General features: G+C 37.6%; 3 protein-coding genes and 2 non-coding genes across 6 annotated transcripts in view; 2 read left to right on the forward strand and 3 right to left on the reverse strand.

Moving 5' to 3' along the window:
• The window catches only part of LOC108814887 (40S ribosomal protein S10-2), an 87127-nt gene extending 85431 nt beyond the window's left edge, over positions 1-1696 (forward strand). Inside the window, exons 2-6 of the mRNA XM_018587529.2 lie at positions 275-316; positions 395-443; positions 513-786; positions 879-1005; positions 1315-1696. Coding sequence (XP_018443031.1) covers positions 314-316; positions 395-443; positions 513-786; positions 879-1005; positions 1315-1401 — 540 coding nt within the window. The 5' untranslated portion in view covers positions 275-313 and the 3' untranslated portion in view covers positions 1402-1696. The remainder of the gene's footprint in view (positions 1-274; positions 317-394; positions 444-512; positions 787-878; positions 1006-1314) is intronic.
• A 1105-nt stretch (positions 1697-2801) lies between these two features.
• Positions 2802-2905, reverse strand: LOC130498214 (small nucleolar RNA Z279/snoR105/snoR108). The gene has a single exon (XR_008937135.1). It is a non-coding gene; the product is annotated as a small nucleolar RNA Z279/snoR105/snoR108 (small nucleolar RNA).
• A 2569-nt stretch (positions 2906-5474) lies between these two features.
• On the reverse strand, positions 5475-8031 carry LOC108816121 (uncharacterized). Of its 2 annotated transcripts, none has more exons than XM_056991261.1 (6): positions 7555-8031; positions 7322-7444; positions 7089-7228; positions 6888-6939; positions 6723-6777; positions 5475-6607 (listed from the first exon to the last, which is right to left on the reverse strand). In XM_056991261.1, the coding sequence occupies exons 1-6, from the start codon at positions 7900-7902 to the stop codon at positions 6420-6422; spliced, it is 906 nt and encodes a 301-aa protein (XP_056847241.1). In that variant the 5' UTR covers positions 7903-8031; the 3' UTR covers positions 5475-6419. The 2 variants fall into 2 exon arrangements, with proteins under 2 accessions (XP_056847241.1, XP_018444193.2); XM_018588691.2 differs by having other exon boundaries at positions 7089-7170; positions 7330-7444; positions 7555-8027.
• On the reverse strand, positions 5477-5580 carry LOC130498213 (small nucleolar RNA Z279/snoR105/snoR108). Its single transcript, XR_008937134.1, has one exon. It is a non-coding gene; the product is annotated as a small nucleolar RNA Z279/snoR105/snoR108 (small nucleolar RNA).
• Positions 8032-9692: 1661 nt separating the features above from the next.
• LOC108814258 (uncharacterized) lies at positions 9693-12470 on the forward strand. Its single transcript, XM_018586792.2, has 4 exons — positions 9693-10756; positions 11467-11765; positions 11892-12135; positions 12247-12470. The coding sequence occupies exons 1-4, from the start codon at positions 9845-9847 to the stop codon at positions 12346-12348; spliced, it is 1557 nt and encodes a 518-aa protein (XP_018442294.1). The 5' UTR covers positions 9693-9844; the 3' UTR covers positions 12349-12470.
• The last annotated feature ends 11425 nt before the right edge of the window (positions 12471-23895 follow it).

The raw sequence follows: 23895 nt of genomic DNA on the forward strand, positions 1-23895 counted from the left end.
GACTCATTTATACACAGCTTTGAAAAGAAACAGATTGGATAACTGAGAGAAGAAGGCAATCGTCTTCTCAACTGCCACCGATTGGTAGACTATACCAAATGTAACGGACTAACGATGATTGGGTCTAAAATCAATTAGGCTATAATAGAGCCCATTACAGTTAAAAAGCCCAAGAGTAGGTCCGACACATTAACCCTAGAGAACAAACATGTTATAAAATTGGCAGCTTTAAAACAAATTAGGGTTACGCGAAAGGAGAAAGAGAGAACGCCGTCACGCAGACACCTTCTCCGTCGTCTTCTCTATCGCAACCATGGTAACATTTCTCTTCCCAACTACTGACCACGTCAATGGAGGACTAAATTCAAAAATCAAATACTCCTAATTGTTGCAGATTATGTCAGAGGAGAACCGTCGCGCAATCTCCAAGTACCTCTTCCAAGGTACGCTTCTTGCTTATGCATTGAAGAAGAATAGCATCATTGATTGAATGGTCGATTCGATTGGTGCAGAGGGAGTTCTGTTTGCGAAAAAAGATTTCAATTTAGCGCAGCATCCTTTGGTGGAAGGTGTACCGAATCTGCAAGTCATAAAATTGATGCAGAGCTTCAAGTCTAAGGAGTACGTTCGCGAGACGTTTGCATGGATGCATTACTACTGGTTTCTCACCAACGAAGGCATTGACTTTCTGAGGACTTACCTCAATTTACCTTCTGAGATTGTTCCCGCCACTTTGAAGAAACAACAGAAGCCTCTTGGTCGTCCCATGGGTGGTGACCGTCCCCGGTAAAAATAATTTATTCACTCTTTTACTCTTTCGATATGAGAACCTAGAATCAGTAGAAGAAGTTAATTCATTTGATATGTTTTTTTTACAGTGGCCCACCTCGTTCTGATGGAGAGAGGAGGTTTGGTGACAGAGATGGATACCGTGGAGTAGCAAGATCAGGTGGAGAGTTTGGTGACAAAAGTGGGGCCCCTGCTGATTACCAGCCTTCCTTCAGGGTACCTTTTCTATTCGCTTTCTATTGGGTTCTTGCTTTAAATCATTTTGCCATCATTAGTATGCTAACTCAGAAATTTACCAACGTGTTGTTTCTCAACTCTTTACTGTTTCTTTGATTCTCTAATGCTCTGCTACTAAGTTTCGCTCAATATCATTTTGTGAAATTCGTGGTCAAATTAGTCATTAGTGTCTTGTTTAGTTTTTTTTTGTCTTGGCTATGTATGTATTTATTTTCTGTCATTCCATTTGCTTTGCTTTCATGATTGTGAAAAAAAAATGCCTGCATTTGCTTTGCTTTGTTTTAACAGGGACCTGGAGCTGGATCTAGGCCTGGGTTTGGCCGTGGAGCCGGTGGGTTTGGTGCTGGTCCAGCTGCTGGATCAGATCTTCCTTGAAAGGGAAATGTAATCCTTGTTTCTTTTTGGCTAAATTGCACTTCGGATTTGAGAAGGAATGTCTTTTACTCAACATGATTGTTTTTACTCAACATGATTGATTTTAGAATTTTATAAAGGACGTTCAGTGTTTTGGATCGTTACAAAAATGTCTCTCTTATTTCAGATTTTAATGACTGATGGTTTTAAATTAATTCTGTTATTTATTTGGAGACTACACAAATAAGTAGGTATGTGCAAGACTTAAAATGAATTCCTCTTTTTATTATAAATAAATAAAAAAATTGTTTTCGTTTATCTTTCTCTATAAATCGAGGAAGGTAAAGGTAGCTGAAATTGTCATCAACAAAACATTTTTCGTTATTATATTTTGAACAATAAATTTTAAAGCTAGTCATAGAACAATTTCTTCTATTATACCAACTAAAACAAACGGGATTTTACTAGGCCTGGGATTTCGGGTATTCGGTTCGGTTTCGGATAGTACCCGTTCGGGTCCGGATATTTCGGTTATTTAGAAATTATATCCAATGAGTAATTAGAAGACTTACGGTTCGGTTTCGGTTCGGTAACGACCGGTTCCGGGTCGGTTCGGATTTTTGATGAAAGTAACCATGTATAACCCGGAAAAAATCGGTAACATTCGGTTCGGTTAAATTTTATCCAACATCATACTCAATATCTGAAATAATTTTTATTTTATTCATTGTATTTTTATTTTTTTATGAAAATAAATGAATATTGTATATATAACAGAGAAGTTGAGCTAGTCTAGTGGTATTACTCTTGAGACTTGACCCTAAACAACTCAGGTTCAACTCTCAGCGTTTACAATGTAAACATAAATAACAAAACAAAATAGAGATGTATAAGTAAAATGTAAAATATACAATAAAGTTATGGTGGTCCAGTGGTATTGCACATGTTATATTAGCTTTCACACCTGGGTTCGACCCTCATGAGACACATATTTATGTGTTTTTACATAGAATTCGGTTTAAATCGGATACCCATTGGATTTCGGGTAAATACCCGAACCGACCCGATATCCATGGTTAAATATAATTTGATCCATCGGATAAATTTGGGCTTACCCAAACCAAACCGAACCGGTCAATTTCGGATCGGTTTCGGGTCGGATAAATGGATATGGGTAAAAATCCCAGGCCTAGATTTTACTGGATCTCGTTTTGCTATTCAGCATAAAAGGCATATACAGTAAATATGTAGGTTGTATTTTTAAAATCCTTATAAAACATCATGGTTTATAGGCTTCAAAGTTACTACAAACTTGCAAACAATTTTTTCTAATTTTGGGGGAAAAAATATTTTCTTGAAAATTGAAACTTTCAAAATAAAAATGAAAAAATGATTTGCAAAAAAAAATTTGAAATAAAAGAGGGATCAGATAAATCGAAATTGGAGCGCCCAATTGTCGTAAAAAGGTTTGAGCGGAACGCTCATCAAGCATTTAATGCGAGATTAAACCCAATCATCACTTCCCCTTTAAACCTGAAGGATCATGTTTTTTAAGAGTCGCATTTCTTTTGTTTTTATAGATCCACTCATTGTCATATGTCTGTCTCAACAATCGATGTGGGACGAATTAAGACTTGTACTCGTTCGCTCGCTATAGATAGAAAGTCTTGGGGTTGTTCGGTGTTTCCAAGGAGGGCCCATAACAGCCCATTTGATTAGAACGTCTCAGTGGCCCCAGTCGTCGATTATTACCAAGATCATTAAAATATAATTCGTATCCATTACAATATTTTTTCACATAACAGCCAACTTCATTAATCATGTGATTCAAAATACCTAGGAAACTTGAAGACATAACAAAAGAAACAAAAAGCTTGCAAGTCTTACAACTATTAAACCACAGGTTGGATTCATCCTTTGATGTTGTCTCCGGGAAATAAGCTGTAGCTCAAACCAGTGGTACACCTTCTACACTGTCGTTGAATCTTTTCTTTATTTCGATGACAAGAATGACTCAGAATGTATCTTGCAAATTTTTTTATTTTTTTTGAAACTTTGATTTATCTTGCAATTTTCTCTGCCACTGTATTGTTAAAAATCACTTTGTGAGGTCCTTGTGTTGCCCATGGCCTTAAAAGTTTGAGATACTTCAAATTCATTTTAGGTCAGTTTGGATTTTTTGTCCAACCTTCTATGCTCTTCGCAGACGATAACAAAATAATATACTTTTTTTTTCTTTGGTTTAACAAAGAAACTCTGCAGTTACAAGGGAATCATAAGTGTAACAAAGAAAAGAAGAAAAAAGAACTCTAGTTTTGAAGAGAAGCTAAGACTGAGGATACAGTGTGAAGTGAACCGGTGACTATAACCCAACATGATGTTGATCTCACCTTTAGATCCACCAATGTCACCTTTAGATCCACCAATGTCAGCTACTGTTAGCACTACTGCTTCTGGTTTTGGACCTGAGAAAAGTTCTTCTGCAAAAGAGACATGCTCATTGTCACTAGCCATTTGTTTAAAGCAGAGACCTGGAGCTGGATCTAGGCCTGGGTTTGGCCGTGGAGGCGGTGTCTATGGTGGTGGTGGTGGTCCAGCTGCTGGATCTGATCTTCCTTGAAAGGGAAATGTAATCCTTTTCCAGTTTCTTTGGGAACTTTGTATTTTCTCTTAAATCATTTGTTTCGTTCATTATGATTGTTTCTTATGTTAGAAGGGTTGTTTAGTGTTGATGTTGGACAGGTTAAGAATTACACTCGCTCTCTGCCCTCCCTTTTTGTATGAACTTATGATTTTCATATATTTTTGTTCGTTGTTTTAAAGTTCATCGTATTTTGTGGTGTGGCTCATACTAAGTCTCACAAATCTTGTAAATAATTATGTAGAATGATATTTAGCTTTAGTTCTCATGGATATTGTTATTATGTATTATTCTTATTGTGACTTCAAATATCTGAAATGATATTGTGCATTATCCTTTCTCTAAATTCCTTCATCCCAAGGGGATCCGTAGTATGTGGTTGTTTGGGTATTACGTATTCTTAAACTGATATCTGGGCAGAACAACTTATTTTTGGATTGACCCTTGAAATACAACTTTTAGTTTCACCAACCAATAGGAATCAGTTTTTCACAATAAATATTTTATTAAAATGAAATAAAATATTGTCAAATTATATTTATATTTTTTATAAATATTTTAGAGCCGGTCATCAAAACACTAAACACTAATCTTTAAATCCTAAATTTTTGAATAAATCATAAACCTTTCGATAAATCATAAATCCTAAACCAAAAATACAAAAGACTAAATTTTAAAAATACTAAATACTAAATCCTTAATCCTAAAAAAATTTAGAGATCACGATTAAAGATTTAGTATTTTTAAGATTTATTATTTTTGTGTTTGGTGTTTCTGATTTAGAATTTATAATTATATAAAGATTTAGGGTTTACCCAATGATTTAAGGTTTAAAGTTTAGGATTTATATTTTGATAATAACATTAAAATATTAACTTTTGCATATAATGGAGTTTGGAGTTTATAGTTTAGGATTATCCAAGAGTTAAGGGTTAAGGGTTCAAGATTTAGGGTTTAGTGGTTTTTTGATGATGTTAAAAATATTTAATTTTTTTGTAACTACTATTATTTTTATTTATTTATTTTACTTTTTTTATCTAAAAAACATAATATAATTTGACAATATTTTATTTATTTTTTAAAAGATATCAATTGTGAAACAACAAATTCATATTAGTTGGTAAACCTACATGTTGGTGAACCCAAGAATTATTTTCAAAATGTGTTAAAAGCTAAAATTGTATAATATTTATATAATAAATCACATGTGAAATATTTTTTTCAAGTTCGCAGACTTTAAAAAATTAACAGGTTGACTTATTAAAAAATTAACAGGTTGACTTATTAAAAATTAATTGGACCGAGTATTTATCTTATTATTCTTACAAAAAATTAACAGGTTCGCAAACTTTAAAGTTACAACAAACTTAGAAATAAATTATTTTTCAATAAATTTCTTTTTAAAATAAGATAAAGAAAAATAAAAATATTTTTAAAAAAGTTGAAACAAAGAGAGGGATCAGATGATAAGAAAATTGGAGCGCCCAATTGTCGTAAAAAGGTTTGAGCGGAACGCTCTTCACGCATTTACGCGAGAATTAACCCAATCCTCACTTCCCCTTTAAACCTGAAGGATCATATTTAAGAAGTGAAGCATTTCTTCTTCTTTTATAGCCCCACTCATTATCACATGTCTCTCTAAACAATCGATGTGGGATGACTTAAAAGGCTTATACTCGCTCACTTATAGAATGAAAGTCGCTTGACTTGTTCAGAGGGCTCAAGCCCACAACAGCCCATTTGATCAGAACGTGTCAGTAGCCCAGTCGTGAATATGAATTAGCAAATCATTAAACACATTTCGAGGTTATCGTACAGCCCATTCTTACTCCATTCAGCAGTCATTCACGAGTGTTCAATTATGTCGTTTTCTACTTTAGTTGCATCTTCTACTTCAGTAGCATCATCCCCATGCCCATGAAACATCTACGACCGAATATGGGGACAGCTGGATGAAACATTGGTGTAGATTCCCAAAAATTTGGAGAAATTTTACATAAATAAAAACTCCGAATTATGATTTTTGTATAAAATTTCTTAAACAATCTTTCAGGTCTCTAAAATCCCCCTGGAAAAAACACCATCAGCCATAAATGTTTGATGCCTTGACGCCAAAGAGCTCAACCACTCATTGATAGATAGATCTTTTGATAAAGATAATAGATAAAACTGTGAGGAATAAGTTGATCATAATTTTTTTTTTAAAAGGTAATCATTATTTAGAAGAAGAGAGATAAAAATTTTGAAGGAGGGATGAAGTTCTGGTTTGCAACTCGGCAAAGTTAAAAGGAGGATGGAGACTTAGAACATGAGAAAATATTTTGGAATAGATTGAAATTTTGTTCATTAGTTTATTCAATATATAATGCACACTAATGTAAAAAGAAACCACTCAACCCTATTTCTTCCATTTAAAGAACAGACTTTGAGTTTTGATGATAATATTCAAAATCAGTAAGAAGAACTCGGTCATATTGTTCAATAGCTTCAGATAGCTTGCCATTACATGGCCAATGAGGGGCGCGAAAAACAGACCATAGATTCTTAATGTAAATTGGATTATCTCATAAGGCTTCCCCAAAAACCCTGAAATGTTCAAAAAAAATTTAAAGAAACATCACAATCTGTTATTCAAAGATTTATAGCTACAAATTTGAAATGAGTATCATAACTATAGAAAATATAAAAACAGGAAACATACAGTCAGCAACTTGTGGGAACTCGTCGAACAAGAACGTTATGTTCTTTAGCAAAGTCTGGAAAATAATTTAAGATAACAAAATAATAAAGGAATATAAGAAAATCATCAGAATATTAGTGATTGTCATCCATTTTTCTATGTAAAAACTGAGAGCTAATATTTTACCAATGCAATTCCTCCTGGTTTAATTGGCGATTCAATTAGAATCTTCGCGTTTCTGAAATAGTTTGTCAAATAGTTTGTGAGATTACTTTTTTATTGGTTTTGAACTTTTGATTATAGAGTTTTCCAGAAAATTAAGAAATAATAGGTTATAGAAGAAAACAATTCTAAGAATATTAAAATCTCCAAAAGAAAACGATTTACCTTATAACCAGTATTCCTCCTTCGTCTGTAAATTCATAGAAGCTACATCCTCTCGTAAATGGAATTTTACGTCCTTTCCATTCTTTTATTACAGCAATAGAAAACAAATTTTGAAAGTATATATATAAACGTATATATAACTTCAATAATGTGAAGTTCAAAAAAAAAAAAAACTTCAATAATGTGTCATTTAATCAAAGTATAATTAGTCTTTAATGATGTAGTAAACGTACATACGTACCCATGTGCCAATTAACAGCAGCAGTATATCCATCTCCTTCACAAACATTTTCAACACAAAACTTTACGTTTTGTCCCATACTGTTCACCAGTTCTTCAAAGAACTTCATGGCTTCCTGCAAAAGAATATTAACATCCATAGTTCTTAATTCACTAACAGAACCAAATTTGAAATATAAAAAATTACATACACACAGAAGAGTTCCTATTTAAAAACAAAAGTTACCTTTTTCCCATGAAACGGTTTAGAGAAGGAAAAATCATCAACAAAGCAATCATTGGAGATGCAACTTCTTAGTTGATCTTGATTCTTCTCGTTGATAGACGAATAAAACTTCATTACAGCGTCATATCCCGAGACCTGATTTGGCATGGAAATAGGTTGATCTAAACACGAAACTACAATACTTCTCCTTGGCCCATGCTTCTTCATCATTTTTACTGGACCATTCCTGATTGCATTGACCCTAGAGTGTTGTAGAGAAGGTAGATCGGGTTTGAGACGCAAAGTTTTGTAATTGGTAATGAGGTTTTTAGAAACCATTGGACTCATAATATTGACCATAGAGGCCATTGGTTGGTATACTATAAAATCTTGTGAAGTTTTTGGTGGAGAAATTGGTAATGCTTAGAAAACTGACTTGTAAAATGTATTACGGTAGAATGAAGATTGAGATCTGTTATAATCATGTGTTTAATATGATATGTTATTGCAAAGTTCTTTACTTGTTCTGACCGTTTAATGTTCTAGGTTGCCTTGTGTTACAAATAATCTTATAGCATCTCTTGCTCATCCGTATCAAGAAATCCAAAGCATTTCGTTCCAAACTTTCTGATTGCGTATTCCTTAACTACAAAAGTTAATGTTCTCGGGTATAACACCATTCTGTTGGGATTGTGAAAGTCCATGTCCAACTCTATTTATCCGATTAGTACGATATTGTTCACTTTGGGCCTTAATAACAAGCCCGCATAGATTTACTTTTGGTTTCCATCCCAAAAGGCCTCGTACTAATTAGAGTTGGACTTCTCTTTATATATTAGATACTTCTTGTCTAATTCATCTCGTGTCCCACAAACTGATTTTCAGGATCTTCTGACTTGATCTCTGCCACACACACCTCTCATCATTCCTAACTTATAGGATATACCATTCATCACTCGAAGGGTATTTAAGTCTTCTTGCAGATATCTTGTCAACCGCTCTAATACCAATTGCTGGGATTGTGAAAGCCCATGTCCAACTCAATTTATCCGATTAGTACGATATTGTTCACTTTGGACCTTAATGGCAAGCCCGCATGGATTTACTTTTGGTTTCCATCCCAAAAGGCCTCGTACTAATTAGAGTTGGACTTCTCTTTATATATTAGACACTTATTGTCTAATTCTCCAATGTGGGACTTATTTTGATATCTCACACATTCTGTTATTAGACATCGATTCCATTTTGAATTATGAAATCTTGGTTGGGTTTGTTTTTTTTGCTCAACTATATGCATTTTCTTATTTCATTAGGTTTTTAATTAGACATATATATAATATATACATATGTATGCCTAACAACTTTTTTACAAATTTGAGAATTTATATCTAAACAATTTTCTTTAATATTTTGGGAGTTACACATAAATCTTTAATTCGGCTTTGCCGAAGACTGGTCCTGCATCATTCCATCCCATGATGTCTACTGGGCTTTGGTCCGACAGCTTTTACAATATTTTCGAAACACGACACGGTTTAACACAACTCCATGTTTCTTTCTATCAAAGTAGGCGGAAACAAAGCTACAAATCCTGAAACTATCTCAAAAAGTCAGAGGATCATCCAGAGTAGTAATCTGGATGTGGTACATTGTCTCCAATCTGCAAGTGCAACGACGGCATCACCATGCCCTCCATTATTTATTACTTTCTCAAGTTCCCCTAAAATCTATAATTTATTTTTATGGTAGTAATAAAAGAAAATTTAATAGTAGCTAGCTCCTCTCTCCAAAGTTCTGCCTCTACCGACACATGCTTTTCACTACGGTCCATACACGTGCATTGTAAGAGTATTACAATCGCATAGTAATACAGAAAATACTATTTTTAGTTAGATTGTCCCCCAATCTGTTTAAGTGTAAATTTTGTCGTCGGTACAGTAAGTTACAAGAAAACAATAAATATCATAAATCATTTTTTGTTAATTACTTGACAGAAGAAGCAATGAGCAATCTAATGTTAACAATTAACCGTTAATTATTATCTAACCTTTATCATATCAAAACAAAATACTTTTCACGATTTAAGTAAAAGTTTTCTATACATTAAAAATAAAAAACCAAGTAAATGCGTCAGGTCTTTTTCACGATAAGAGTCTTTTGTTTACTTTTAGAAACTCAGAACAGAGAGAGAGAGAGCCACTGCATGTTCATCTCTTCAATCTCACTCTCTCCTTAAACCCATAAAAAAAAAAAAATGTCTCTCGAATGATTTTTCTAAATTTCTGATCAGAAAGAAACAAATTTGATTGAAATGAAGTCTATTAATCATAAAGATTCATCAGAGAAGCTAATGCTGGATCGGATTTTAACCGGTTCCGGTTCATCGAACCGACCGGGATCCAAACTAATGGTGTTGCTCCTCCTTCTCGTCTCAGCCACTTACGTCGTCTACACTCTTCAGCTCATCTCCAACTCACGTGCCTGTCACGTGGAGCCTTTCTCCGCCGTGGTTCGCCGCTTAAACGACATCGTGAACTCATCCCAGCCGTTGATTCTCTTACAGTCAAATCAAACAGCCGTAATCAAATCTTACAACTCTTCACCACCTCCGCCGCCGCCGAGAACCGAGCTCCGTCACGTGGTGTTCGGGATCGCTGCGTCGGCGAGGCTATGGAAAGAGAGGAAAGAGTATATCAAGATCTGGTACAAACCAGATAAAATGCGTGGTTATGTCTGGTTAGAGAAGCCGGTTAAGAGACTCCACGACGAAACCAACCTCCTCCCGCCGGTGAGAATCTCCGCCGACACTTCGAAGTTTCCGTACAAGAACAAGCAGGGACACAGGTCGGCGATTCGAATATCGCGCATCGTGACGGAGACGCTGAAGCTAGGACTCAAAGACGTGAGGTGGTTCGTGATGGGAGACGACGATACAGTCTTCGTCGCCGAGAATCTCATCAGAGTGCTGAGGAAGTACGATCACAATCAGATGTATTACATCGGGAGTTTATCGGAGAGTCATCTTCAGAACATTTACTTCTCTTACGGAATGGCTTACGGCGGTGGAGGATTCGCCGTCAGTTATCCTTTGGCGGTGGCGCTGGGCAAAATGCAGGATCGTTGCATTAAGAGATATCCGGCGTTGTACGGTTCAGATGATCGGATGCAAGCTTGCATGGCTGAACTCGGTGTTCCACTCACTAAAGAACTCGGTTTTCACCAGGTCAGTGATTATCTCTTTAATAAAATAAAATAAAATAAATGTAAATATCATGATACATTATTATGAATCTAGCTAAGTCGTCAGTTAATTTAAATCCAAAACATGTTTAAATTTTGAGTAATATTTTCTTTAATAAAATTCTTACTTTTTTTAATAAATAGAAGTTTCTAATAATATCGTAAATTAGAAACCTACACAAAAAGCGTAAGTTATTTTATATTTGGATTGGAAAAATATAGTGTAATAAAACTGAATTTTTGATTTGATAATTACCATTAATACGATTAATGAGTAAGTAGTTTAAACTTCAACTACAAGGATCTACTGATCATCACCATTTAATAGGAAGCGTAAAAGCGTAAATAAATGTGCAGTTAATGAACTTTTTATACGTAATCGGTCAAGATTCATTGCTTTTTTAAAAAATTCACTTACTGGACCCAAATTTGTCCGTACGCTATTGTTGCCGGAGTAAGTTACACGTCGTCACGGTGTCGGGCCGTTTTTAAAGAGCTGTCACGCATTTAAGGCGCGTGCATTCACGCGATACTTTCAGTTATGTGGTTCATTAACTTCATTTGCTACATAACCAATCGTCGGTTACTTACCAATAACCAGTCGGTGCAGTAACTACGAATTAATTAGTCTTCAGGTTTGAAACCATTAGGTTTTATTTGATTATTAATAATGTCTTTGTTTGTGTTTTTCAGTACGATGTGTATGGCAATCTATTCGGTCTACTAGCGGCGCACCCGGTGGCTCCATTTGTAACACTTCACCATCTCGATGTGGTCGAACCGATATTTCCAAACATGACTCGTGTAGATGCCTTGAAGCGTCTACAAGGGCCGGCAATGCTAGACTCTGCCGGACTGATGCAACAGTCGATATGCTACGACAAACGTCGGAAGTGGACCGTTTCAGTATCTTGGGGATACGCGGTTCAGATCTTCCGAGGAGTCTTTTCCGCAAGAGAGATGGAAATGCCTTCAAGAACCTTCTTAAATTGGTAATCTATATAAGTTTTAAATTAATTAACACTAGAATATTCACGCAGTAGCATGGTTGCTTTGGCTTTATGGTCAAAGACAAACCATAAATCTAGATTTATTCATTAGACATTGCTTTTTGGCAGGTATCGGCGGGCGGATTACACGGCGTACGCTTTTAATACACGACCGGTGAGTCGTCATCCATGCCAGAAACCGTTTGTGTTCTATATGACAACGACGGGAGTTCATCCGATAACAAATATAACGGTGAGCCGTTACGAAAGCTACCCTGTCGCTCATCCGGAGTGTCGGTGGAAGATGGCTGATCCTGGCGATCTTAGGATGGTCACTGTATACAAGAAACCGGACCCTCACCTTTGGGACAGAGTAAGTCAACATCTGTTTTTTGCCACCTAGCCAACATCTGTTTTTAAGTAGTTGTTATGCAGTCATACTATTATTAATGCTTGATATAATTATGTGGTTTTATATTTGCAGTCTCCGAGAAGAAATTGTTGCAGGGTGAAATCAAAGAAGAATAATACTTTAGAGATCAGTGTTGCAGTTTGCAAGGAAGGTGAAGTGGTTGAAGTTATGTGATAACGTTTCATGTTTAAGAACTTCAAATTTTGCTCTTATTCAGTTATACATATAGTTGATTACCTAATTAAACATGTTGGAGCACTTTGAAAAGTTAGTTAAATATGAGTATCTCCAAATCATTGAGCATAGGGCTGGGCAAATAAACCGAATCCGAAAATCCGAACCGAATCCGATCTGATAAAAATGAATCCGAACCGATCCGAATCCGACATAAAAACTGAATGGATCTTGTTTTATGGTATTACGGGTTATGGGTATTATCCGAACCGAACCTGAATCTGAATGGATATCTGATGCAGCACACTGTCATCACCGTGGGCCTCGTACTACGTCGGCCTATTACTTGTGTTTTTAAGTTTTGGGTTTTCCTTTTAATTATAAGATTAGTTATAGTTAACTTTCCTTTTCGTATTAGGTTAAGGTTTTGAGAAGTGTTTAAATAGCAAGCTTAAGATCATGTAATTGACACCTTTGGATTTTGATTAATAAAACTTGAAGGTCTTTAAGAGTTCTAACGAACACTGTGAAGAGTATTCGCGCCCTTAAGAGTTCTAACGAACACTGCGAAGAGTATTCGCCACCATTATCATCTTCTTCGAGCTACCTTAAGCTCCAAGTTATCTATTTAGGGTTCAAAACTTCGAACCTTGACCTATATAGCTTCCGCCTCTCCATCAGTTGGTATCAGAGCCAGTACGTTTCTGGATTTCTTCTTTCGTTATCATGGTAAAGAAAACGGGAGAAGGAGCTATTATCATGACAGATTTGCGAGACCTACTTGTCGAGATGCAAACGACGTCACAAGTACAAAGCGATACGATCTCTACTGCCTTAGCTGCGGTAACAGAACAACTCGCGACTCTAACGACGGTCTTAACAACTCGCTTGGCCCCTCCAGCCCAGCCGGTCGTTCACGACCCACTCCAACCCGCGCACCTTCATCCTCCGCCACCAATTCTCCAGCAACAACACCTCCCACCTGTTCACCCTCCTCGCCAACACCAACATCGATTACAAAACCAATACCAGTTCGGTGATGTTCGAGCTCAGGATATGTACGAAGAAGAGGAAGAAGATCATAGACGAGTTTATTGAGAAGACATACGACAACAGGATATCATCAACAATCGATGGGAAAACAGCTTTAAGGTTGACATACCTGAATTTCACGGAGGTCTTAAAGGTGATGATCTTGTTGACTGGTTGATCTCTGTTGAAGAAATTCTCGACTTTAAGCAAGTTCCTCCTCACCGGCGGGTCTCTCTCGTTGCTATGCGTTTTCGCGGACACGCCGCGACATGGTGGAAACAACTCGTTCACACACGGGAAAAACTCCAATCCAGTCGTGGGACAAGCTCACCAAACACTTGCGTCAAACCTTCTTGCCGCACAACTACGAACGCACCATGTATACCAGACTGCAGAATCTTTGTCAAGGATCACGCACCGTAGATGAATACGCAGAAGAGTTTGCTTTGTTGTTAACTCGTAATGAGATTAATGACAGTCAAATTCAACTGGTCTCACGTTTTATTGGAGGTCTCCGACCTCAACTACAGACGGCAATGGCCCAGTTCGATCCTTCGACTATCGGTGAAGCTCATCGTCGTGCAGCATCTTTTGAACAACAATCTCGGTCGGCTAACTGGAGTGCTTCCTCTACACGCCCGCGGTCTCAAGACCAGACAGCCAGCACTACACCTTCTCCGTCAGCAAAAGACGTTGCAGATGCTACCACGTCGGCAACAAAACCTGCGGCACAAGACGAGCAACAGCTTCGCCGTTCAACGCGACCAAACACAGTGCGTTGTTACTCTTGCGGAGAACCAGGTCACAGGATAAATGCCTGTCCTCATGCCTCGCGAAGAGGATTAGTACTCGATGATTCCATCTATGAAGTGTATGATTCTCAGGAAGAAGAAGACCAAGAAGATGCCTCCAACGTCCATCACACGTCTGGCGATAGCGGTCGGCTCCTGATTCTTCATCGATCTTGTCTAGCACCACAAAAACAAGACGACAAGTGGTTGAGAACAAATATTTTTTGTTCCACTTGTACCATTAACGACCGCATCTGCAACTTTATCATCGACTCGGGTAGTTGTCGTAATGTCATCTCTGCAGAAGCAGTAAGAAAACTGGGCATTCCCACAGAATCTCACCCGGAACCTTACTCGTTGGGATGGTTATCGGAGGGAGTCAACATACGCATCACTCAACGAGCTCTGGTTTCATTCTCTGTTGGACCAATATACAAGGATCGGCTTTATTGCGATGTAGCATCCATGGATATTAGTCATCTCATTCTTGGGAGGCCATGGGAGTATGATCGCAAAGTCATTTACGATGGAGCTAAAAACACTTACAGCTTCGCATGGAGTGGCCAACAGATCGTACTTCTTCATTCTCGCGACCCGGCAGCATCAGCTTCGCCTTCTCCTCCGGCAAACCAGCCCGCGTCTTCCACACTGCAACAAAGATCATCGACGATGCTTTGCTCTTATTCCACTTTCATCTCCGAGATGAAATCTGAAGGACATGCGTTTGCCATCATTCCTTCTTCACCATTAATGGCACTCACGTCGTCACCAGCTCCAAGTTTAACGGCAGTTTTGCACGAATTCTCTGATGTCTTTCCTGCAAACTTGCCGGAGGGATTACCACCACTGCGAGATATACAACATCATATCGATCTTGTTCCCGGCGCTACTCTCCCTAACCGGCCTCACTACCGTATGAGTCCGAGCGAGCACGAAGAACTTCGTCGCCAAGTAGAAAATCTCCTGCGTAAAGGACATATTAAAGAGAGTTTGAGTCCGTGCGCTGTCCCAGCTCTTTTGATTCCCAAAAAAGATGGCACTTGGCGTATGTGTGTGGATAGTCGCGCTATCAACAAAATAACTATTCGTTACAGGTTTCCAATTCCAAGACTCGATGACATGTTAGATCAGATTGGATCAGCGAAATTTTTTTCAAAAATCGATCTCAAGAGCGGATATCATCAGATTCGTATTCGTCCCGGTGATGAGTGGAAAACAGCTTTTAAGACTCGCGAAGGTCTCTTTGAATGGCTAGTCATGCCTTTTGGCTTGTCAAATGCACCTAGCACCTTTATGAGGATTATGAATCAAGCTCTCCGAGATTTCATTGGGAGATTTGTGGTCGTTTATTTTGACGACATACTCATCTTTAGCGCCTCTTTACAAGATCATGAAGCACATCTACGGCAGGTTCTTACCGTCTTACGCAGAGAAAATCTTTTTACAGCAGCCAGAAGTGTGAATTTGGAGTTTCCCAGGTTCTTTTCTTGGGATACATCGTCTCCGACCAAGGACTTTCGGTGGATATGTCCAAGATCGAAGCTGTCCGATCATGGCCTCTACCAACCACAGTCTCTGAAGTTCGGAGTTTTCATGGTCTTGCCTCTTTTTATAGACGTTTCGTCGAGCACTTCAACACTATCATGGCACCTATCACTTCTTGTATGAAGGAAGGCAGGTTTGCTTGGACGCATGAAGCAACCGCAGCCTTCGAGTTGATTAAGGAGAAGCTTACATCGGCACCTATTCTTGTCCTTCCAGACTTCTCGGCTACCTTCGAACTTCATTGTGATGCGTCAAAACTTGGCATTGGAGCGGTTCTCAGTCAACACGGGCGTCCAGTGGTCTATTTTAGTGAGAAACTCGCCGGTGCTCGCAGTCGCTATAGCACGTACGATGTTGAGTTTTATGCGATTGTTCAGGCTATTAAGCATTGGCGTCACTATCTAGTTCATCGTGACTTCGTGCTTTTCACCGACCATGATGCCCTTCGCCATCTGGATAGTCAAGCTAAGGTGTCTTCCAGGCATGCTGGTTGGATCTCGTATCTCCAACAGTTCACGTTCTCCATTCGTCATCAATCCGGCGCAACCAACCGAGTCGCAGATGCACTTAGTAGGCGTCATTCTTTGCTTACTACTATGCATACAAGGGTTACAGGGTTTGAGTCATTCGCAGATTTATATTCCACCGATGCCTTCTTTGCCAAGATTCATGCCGACTTGCAACTCGGTATTAATGATGACTATATGTTACTTGACGGCTTTGTATTTAAAGGGTTGCGTTTGTGCGTTCCTGAGTGTAGTCTCCGTCTACAGATCATCAGTGAGTTACACAATGAAGGGCATGTGGGCAGAGATCGTACCCTTCATCTGGTGTCATCGTCTTACTTTTGGCCTACACTTCGTCGAGATGTTGAGCCTTTTGTGGCTTGCTGCAGAGTCTGCCAACACGCGAAAGGGAAAGCGACCAATGCGGGTCTCTATCTTCCCCTACCTGTCCCTTCACAACCATGGACAGACGTGAGTATGGATTTCGTTTTAGGCTTACCTCGAACACAGAAAGGTCATGATTCTATTTTGGTGGCGGTCGACCGATTTTCGAAGATGGCGCATTTTGTGGCTTGTAAGAAGACGACAGACGCGGTCACCGTGGCTACTCTTTTCTTTCGTGAAATCTATCGTTTGCACGGGTTACCCTCTTCCATTGTTTCATACCGGGATACTCGATTTATTAGTCACTTTTGGCGTTCTCTTTGGAAATTGTTGGGTACTAAGCTTGATATGAGTTCTGCTTATCATCCACAGACGGACGGTCAGACTGAAGTGACTAACCGTTCCCTTGGTAATCTACTGCGTTGTCTTGTTGGCGACAACATCAAGTCATGGGACTCCAAGCTCGGCCAAGCTGAATTCGCCCATAACCATGCGCTTAACCGGAGTTTAGGCTACTGCCCTTTTCAAGTCGTGTACGGTATCATCCCTCGATGTCCGTTGGACTTAGCAACCGTGCCTGACTTATCTCGGCATCATGGTGAAGCAGTCGACTTTGTCACTGATTTGCAGGAGATACATCAGTCTGCTAAACAGAACTTGATTCAAGCAGCATCGAAATACAAATTGGCTGCAGATTCCAATCGTCGAGAGGTTCTTTTCACTCCAGGCGATCTGGTTTGGGTTTATCTTACTAAGGAGCGCCTTCCTCTACGAGAATATAACAAACTGAAATCAAAGAAGATAGGACCAGTGGAGATTGTCGAGTGTATCAATCCCAATGTTTACAGAGTCAAGCTTCCTCCTGGTTTGCGGACGTCCGATGTCTTCAACGTCAAACACCTTTCCCATTTCCATGGAGATAACGAGGTCTCGGATTCGTGGTCGAATCCTTCTCCACCCGGAGGAACCTGATGCAGCGCACCGTCATCACCGTGGGCCTCGTACTACGTTGGCCTATTACTTGTGTTTTTAAGTTTTGGGTTTTCCTTTTAATTATAAGATTAGTTATAGTTAACTTTCCTTTTCGTATTAAGTTAAGGCTTTGAGAAGTAGTTTAAATAGCAAGCTTAAGATCATGTAATTGACACCTTTGGATTTTGATTAATAAAACTTGAAGGTCTTTAAGAGTTTTAACAAACACTGCGAAGAGTATTCGCGCCCTTAAGAGTTCTAACGAACACTGCGAAGAGTATTCACCACCATTATCATCTTCTTCGAGCTACCTTAAGCTCCAAGTTATCTATTTAGGGTTCAAAACTTCGAACCTTGACTATATAGCTTCCGCCTCTCCATCAATATCCGATAGAGCCCGAAACATTCAAAATCCCAAAAAGATCTTGTACCAAATATGATCTCAATTCCTATTATGTATTCAAAATACATTAATATATATTGAATATTTAAAATACTTATCTATTACATGAAGGTTAGTAGTACTATTACATGAAGATTGATGGTTAAATGTGGCTATTGAATCTTGAAATATTTAGATTTAGATTTTGTTTTCACTAAACAATATTTCTCATTTCATGAGAACGTGGTTTTCGTTTTATGCTTTCGTTTATTTGGTTTTCTTTTTATCAATAAATATGTTTCCTTTTTGTTTGATTTTTAATGATCATGATTGATGTTTATTTCTTATTTTTAAATCAATTTTACTTATATTTTGGTTATAAAAAGTTACAAATTAGGTATTTCAAACCCGAAGAACCGAATTTTCTTATGTTTTGGTTACAAAGTAGGTAAAAATTAGATATTTTAAAATCGAAGACCCGATTGTGACCCAAACCCGAAAGTACATTGGGTTGTACCGGTTCTTGGAAAATTTACTAACCCCGACACGAACCCGATAGAACCCGAACCGGTCCCGAACCGAATTTTTAAATAATCCGAATGGGGCTGATTTTGATAAACCCGAATAACCGAAACCCGATTGGATAAAACCAAAACCCGATTGGGACCCCGAAAGCCCATGCCTAACTGAGCATTTAAAATCAACTACGATTTATACTTGAATCTGTATTAATAATTTAGTTTAGTTTTATAATAAATTTAAACTAAAAAATAATTTATTTAGTTAAATTCTTATTTAAAAATGATTTGTTGTTTTATTTATAATTATACAGTCTTATTAGCTATTTATTTATTTTGTTTATAATTATACTAACATAAAAGAATTAAGTTATATGCATAATATATAATTATGTTTTGTACTCCAAAAAGTTTTATAATTAATGTGTGATTGTTATATATCTGTTATAGTATTGGTTGATATACTAAGTTTTACCACCCTTCTTTCTATTCTTTAATATTTAGAATACTCTTCATTTTAAATTTGCAAATGTCCATTTTTAGCTTGATCAATAAATTTGATCTCCTAAAGAAAATAAAAGATTAGAATTCTTTTGTATGAAAATGTATTATTTTGGTATGAAAAATAATATTTGTTTGTTCTGGAGTTTAAATGAAGTTTTGTAAGATCTTTTGGAAACTATAACATAATTTAATAATTGATTTCATAGTTGCTAAATGCTAACAAAAAGATAACAAACTTTTTAATCTCGTGATTTTCTTTTCTTAATATTAAATGTTTGTAAATATTTGTCTATTAGTATATTAGATAGTATATCATTATATTGATAAATTTATATTTATCGTTTCTTCTATAATTATTTAGATAATTATTGGACAAATAAATTATTTATGATTTTCAGACTTATAATTTTTCATATATCTTATAATTTTTTCTCTTAATAATTTATTGGACAAAATTCATCTGAAATCATTTTAATTTTTATATGTTATAAAGTGGATCAGACTAAAATTTATGAAAATGAACAATGTAATTTTCTTAAATAACAATAGTTTTTTTTAAATTGTAGATTACGCCATGTTAGACATGTTTCAACATATTCTATTTGATTAGATTCTATGAAATTTTTGATTGTATGTGACCAAAAGAATACTTTTCAAAATAATAGTGTTAACAAAATTCTATTTTTTGATAAATAAATATTTTTTTCAATTTTTATTGATTAAAAACAATTTGACACTCATAAATAAATTGTGACTTGGACGCTCTCATCCTATTCTCTTACTTAACCTTTTCGAGAGAGAGAGAGTGGGTAAATTTTCAATCTTTGTTCTTAAAATTAAATTATTCTCTAGTATTTTTTTTTTGTTTTGTCATCTGTTAGATTAATAAGTGGTGATCAACACTAATATCCAGTTACAAACCATCGGCTAGGGGTGAAACCCAACCAAAAAATAAGGGTCATACATCAAAGAACTAAAGAGCCCATTTCCTGAGAACAAACCACAAGCTTAAGTGACATTCTCAATAAAACCCCAAAAAAATACCTCCAAAAACGGGCCAAACTAAATAGAGGGAAAAGATTCCTCATTCTCAAACAGATGACGCAACCAAAAAGGTCCTCTCGTTGCAACATATGATTGAAGATAACCGCCCTTGGCAGCACTTTTAGCTATGAGGAATGCCCCTCTATTGTTTGACTTATCTTCCTTCACTATCCTCCACCATTCCAGCCTTCTAAATCTTTTCTCCAACTCACGATGCTCCCACTTGAAGTTTGGCCAAGCTTGAGGTCTCAACATCACTTTCACCAGAGTATCATCTTCGAAGGCAATGATGACTCTATTGAGATGATGCTCGGCAAGGCTTTCGAGGGACCATACAGTAGCCTGCAGTCTAGCCTTCTCAAGCGATCTGACATTTAGGAACACTCTACGACTATGCATCAGCACCTTCCCTTTATCATTTCTAATGACCCATGCTCCCCCACCTCTTGCCGCCTTCCTGTCAAAGTCCACGCCGATATTGCACTTAATCCAACCCCTGCTCGGCGTTTGCCACTTCTTCTGTTTTCCAGTCCTTCTCTTTTTTTCCTCCTCTTCCCTCTGTTTTTCATGTTGCTGGGCCAAAGACCAGAATTCTGCCTCTTCCGCTATCTTAGCCATCACATCTTGCGCAATAAAATCTTTTCCTTCGAAAATGATACCATTCCTTGTCTTCCATAGATACCATAGTATCCATAGTATCATCTTCCTAACCTTCTCATCCACCTCCATATTTCTCATTATCATCATCAAATAATGAATATTTGAGTAATGAGAAACTTTATCAAAACCGTTCTCAGGATTTGGAACATAAGCAAGAGCCCAAACCCGTTGAGCTATTGAACAATCAAACAAGATGTGGTTGATGGATTCTCCTTGGAAACCACAGACCTGACAACAAGGGTCCATTTTTATTCCCCTTTTTACCATAAGCTCTCCTGCCGGAATCGCATTGCTCAGGGCTCGCCATATGAAGGTTTTGATTTTTGGGGCAGTATCAATCTTCCACGCTTCCACTTTGAGATCGTTTAAGGATGGTCTCTACTCTGCTTCTCTGACTGCCTCACCTCCCTTCTGTCTAGAGATGAACCAATACCCTGAGCGAACTGAGTAGCTACCGTTTCTGTTATGCACCCAAACCCAAAAATCCTCCTGATTAGACATGACCTTCATTTTAAGGATCCTCTGAATATCTTCTTCACAGAACAATTCCTCAAGCATCACAATATTCCAACAGTTATTGTCGACGTCAATAAGGTCACTGGCCTTTAGCACCAAGTCCACGAAGATATTTTTCATCAAAGGCCGTCTTCTCACTTCACCTTCAATCCAATCATCCACCCAAACACTGACAGATTTCCCATTTCCGATTTGTTTCCGGAGTCCCTGTTGCAGTAGCTCCTTCTCAAACTGGATGCTACGCCAGCCATAAGAAGGGTTGGACCCATTTTTGGCCGATAAAAAGTCTCCCTGATCAAAGTATCTACTTTTAAAAACTCTGGCAAATAAGGAGTCCGGACTGTTGAGGATCCTCCAAGCCTGCTTAGCAAGTAGGGATTGATTGAACAGATGAATATCCTTGAATCCCAACCCTCCCAACTCCTTAGCCAAACTCATTTTCGTCCAACTGAGCTAGTGAATCTTTCTTTTATGTTCTAGAGAATTCCACCAGAAATCTGCCATTGCTCTTGTTAAATTTTCACACGACTTCTTGGTCAGCTTGAAACAAGACATGGCATATACTGACATGGCCATAGCAACTTCTTTGATCAAAACCTCCTTTCCTCCCTGAGATAATAGCTTAAGAAACCATGAGGACAGTCTGCCCTTCAGCCGATCATAAATATAAGCGAGCATCTCCTTTTTAGATCGACTGAAGCATTCAGGCAGTCCTAAATAAGAGCCCGTGCCACCTTCCTTCTTTATCCCCGTCAGATCCTTGATGAGTTGACAGTAATTCTCATCCAGTCTGGCCCCAAAGGTAATTGCTGACTTCCCAAGATTCACTTTCTGCCCAGTTGCCATCTCATAGACCCTCAGTATCTTCATCAACTCTGTTACTTGGCCTAGAGACGCTTTGCATATCATTAGGCTATCGTCTGCAAATAACAAGTGGTGGATCATCGGACCATTCTCAGAGAATTGGATCCCTTGTAATCGCCCTGCCAGCACTGCTCTTTCCATCATATGAATGAGACCTTCAGTACAAAGAACAAACAAGAAGGGAGAAAGGGGGTCCCCTTGACGCAGTCCCCGTTGAGGTTGAATGAAACCAAAGGGTTGGTCGTTCATCAACGTCGAGAAAGTGACTGTTGTGACGCAGAACATAACCCTCTCAACCCATCTGTGATCGAAACCCATTGCATTGAGAAGCGCCCTCAAGTATTCCCATTATACTCTGTCATATGCTTTTGACATATCTGACTTGATGGCTAAGAAATCCTTTGCAATGCTTTCATTTTACTTCAGCGCATGGATCATCTCGTGAGCAATTAAGATGTTATCTGTGATCAGTCTTTCTTCCACAAACGCAGATTTGATTGGAGATACTATGTCTGCCAGAAAAGGCTTCACTCTGGTCACCAAAATCTTGGATATGATCTTGTACAGCACCGAACATAGGCTAATGGGTCTTAAATCTGCCATGACCAAAGGATTGGGAATTTTTGGCAGGAGACAGAGGTGTGTATAATTACATTCCGTCGGAAAGACTCCGGTAGAAAAGAACAGCCTGACTTCCTTTGTCACTTGCTCCCCTATCGTATCCCAGTATTGCTGAAAGAACATCCCCGTCATCCCATCGGGTCCAGTTGTACTTCCGGGTTTGATCGCAAACACTGCCTCTCTCACTTCCTCATTTGTAACTTCTCTGACCAAAAGCTCATTCATCCCTTCAGTTACTCTGCTAGTAAAGCCTTCAAAGATCTCCGCAAAGTTATCCAGATTGGTGGATGTCTAGTATATCTAGCTTCTTTGGTATGATAAATTTTGTCTTCGGCTTTTCTGATCTGTTTTCCATCGTGGATGTGTTATTTTCATATTTTATTGTTGTTTCTTATTCAATACAGTTTTTTGAGTGTGTTTCTTCTTCATGAAGTTTATGCTTGATTTTTTTATTTGGATTATGGTTCTTCCACTTGTATTCATTTGATTAAATAGAAATCAAATTAGTAGATTTATCTAATCACTTGATTAAATAGAAATCAAATTAGTAGTTTAAACTTCAACTACAAGGATCTACTGATCATCACCATTTGATTTTTTGATTTGGATTATGGTTCTTCCACTTGTATTCTTCCACTTGTACTGATTATTGTGTGTTTAAATCTTAATTCGTTTGGAATGAAATTAGTAGAATATTTTTTTATTAAAGTGTTCAAACAAATTTTTTATTCTGATTTTAGTTGAGGTTTTGACGGGTTTAAATTTCATAAATATGTGAAGCTTAGTTTTTGAAGTTTGGAGAGTACAAAAAATACTACAAAAGATAATGATCATTTGTGGTGACAGACGTCTGAAGTTGTTGATAGTTTGTGAAATTTTCTAAGAAAATCACCGGCGATGGAGAGGAATCTAGAGGCGGAAGTACAACCATACGTACAAAGGGACACATGCCCCATCTAATTTTTTTTCTTCAGTAAATAGTATTAAGTTTTTGAAATGCCCCCAACTAAAAATGATATAAATAATATATGTGTCCTCAACTAAATAATTTCCTACATCCGCCTCAGGAATCACCGGCACAAGAGTGAAAAGTCACCAAAATGTACATGAAGGCTTTATTTCTTTTTTCAGGCTACATGTTTATGATCTTCAGAGTAAAAGCATATATATTGAATCTGTTATGCTAGAAGTCTCTTATTTTTTGGTTA

Source organism: Raphanus sativus, chromosome 7 (genome assembly GCF_000801105.2).
Source record: "Raphanus sativus cultivar WK10039 chromosome 7, ASM80110v3, whole genome shotgun sequence".
Classification (NCBI taxonomy): domain Eukaryota; kingdom Viridiplantae; phylum Streptophyta; class Magnoliopsida; order Brassicales; family Brassicaceae; genus Raphanus; species Raphanus sativus.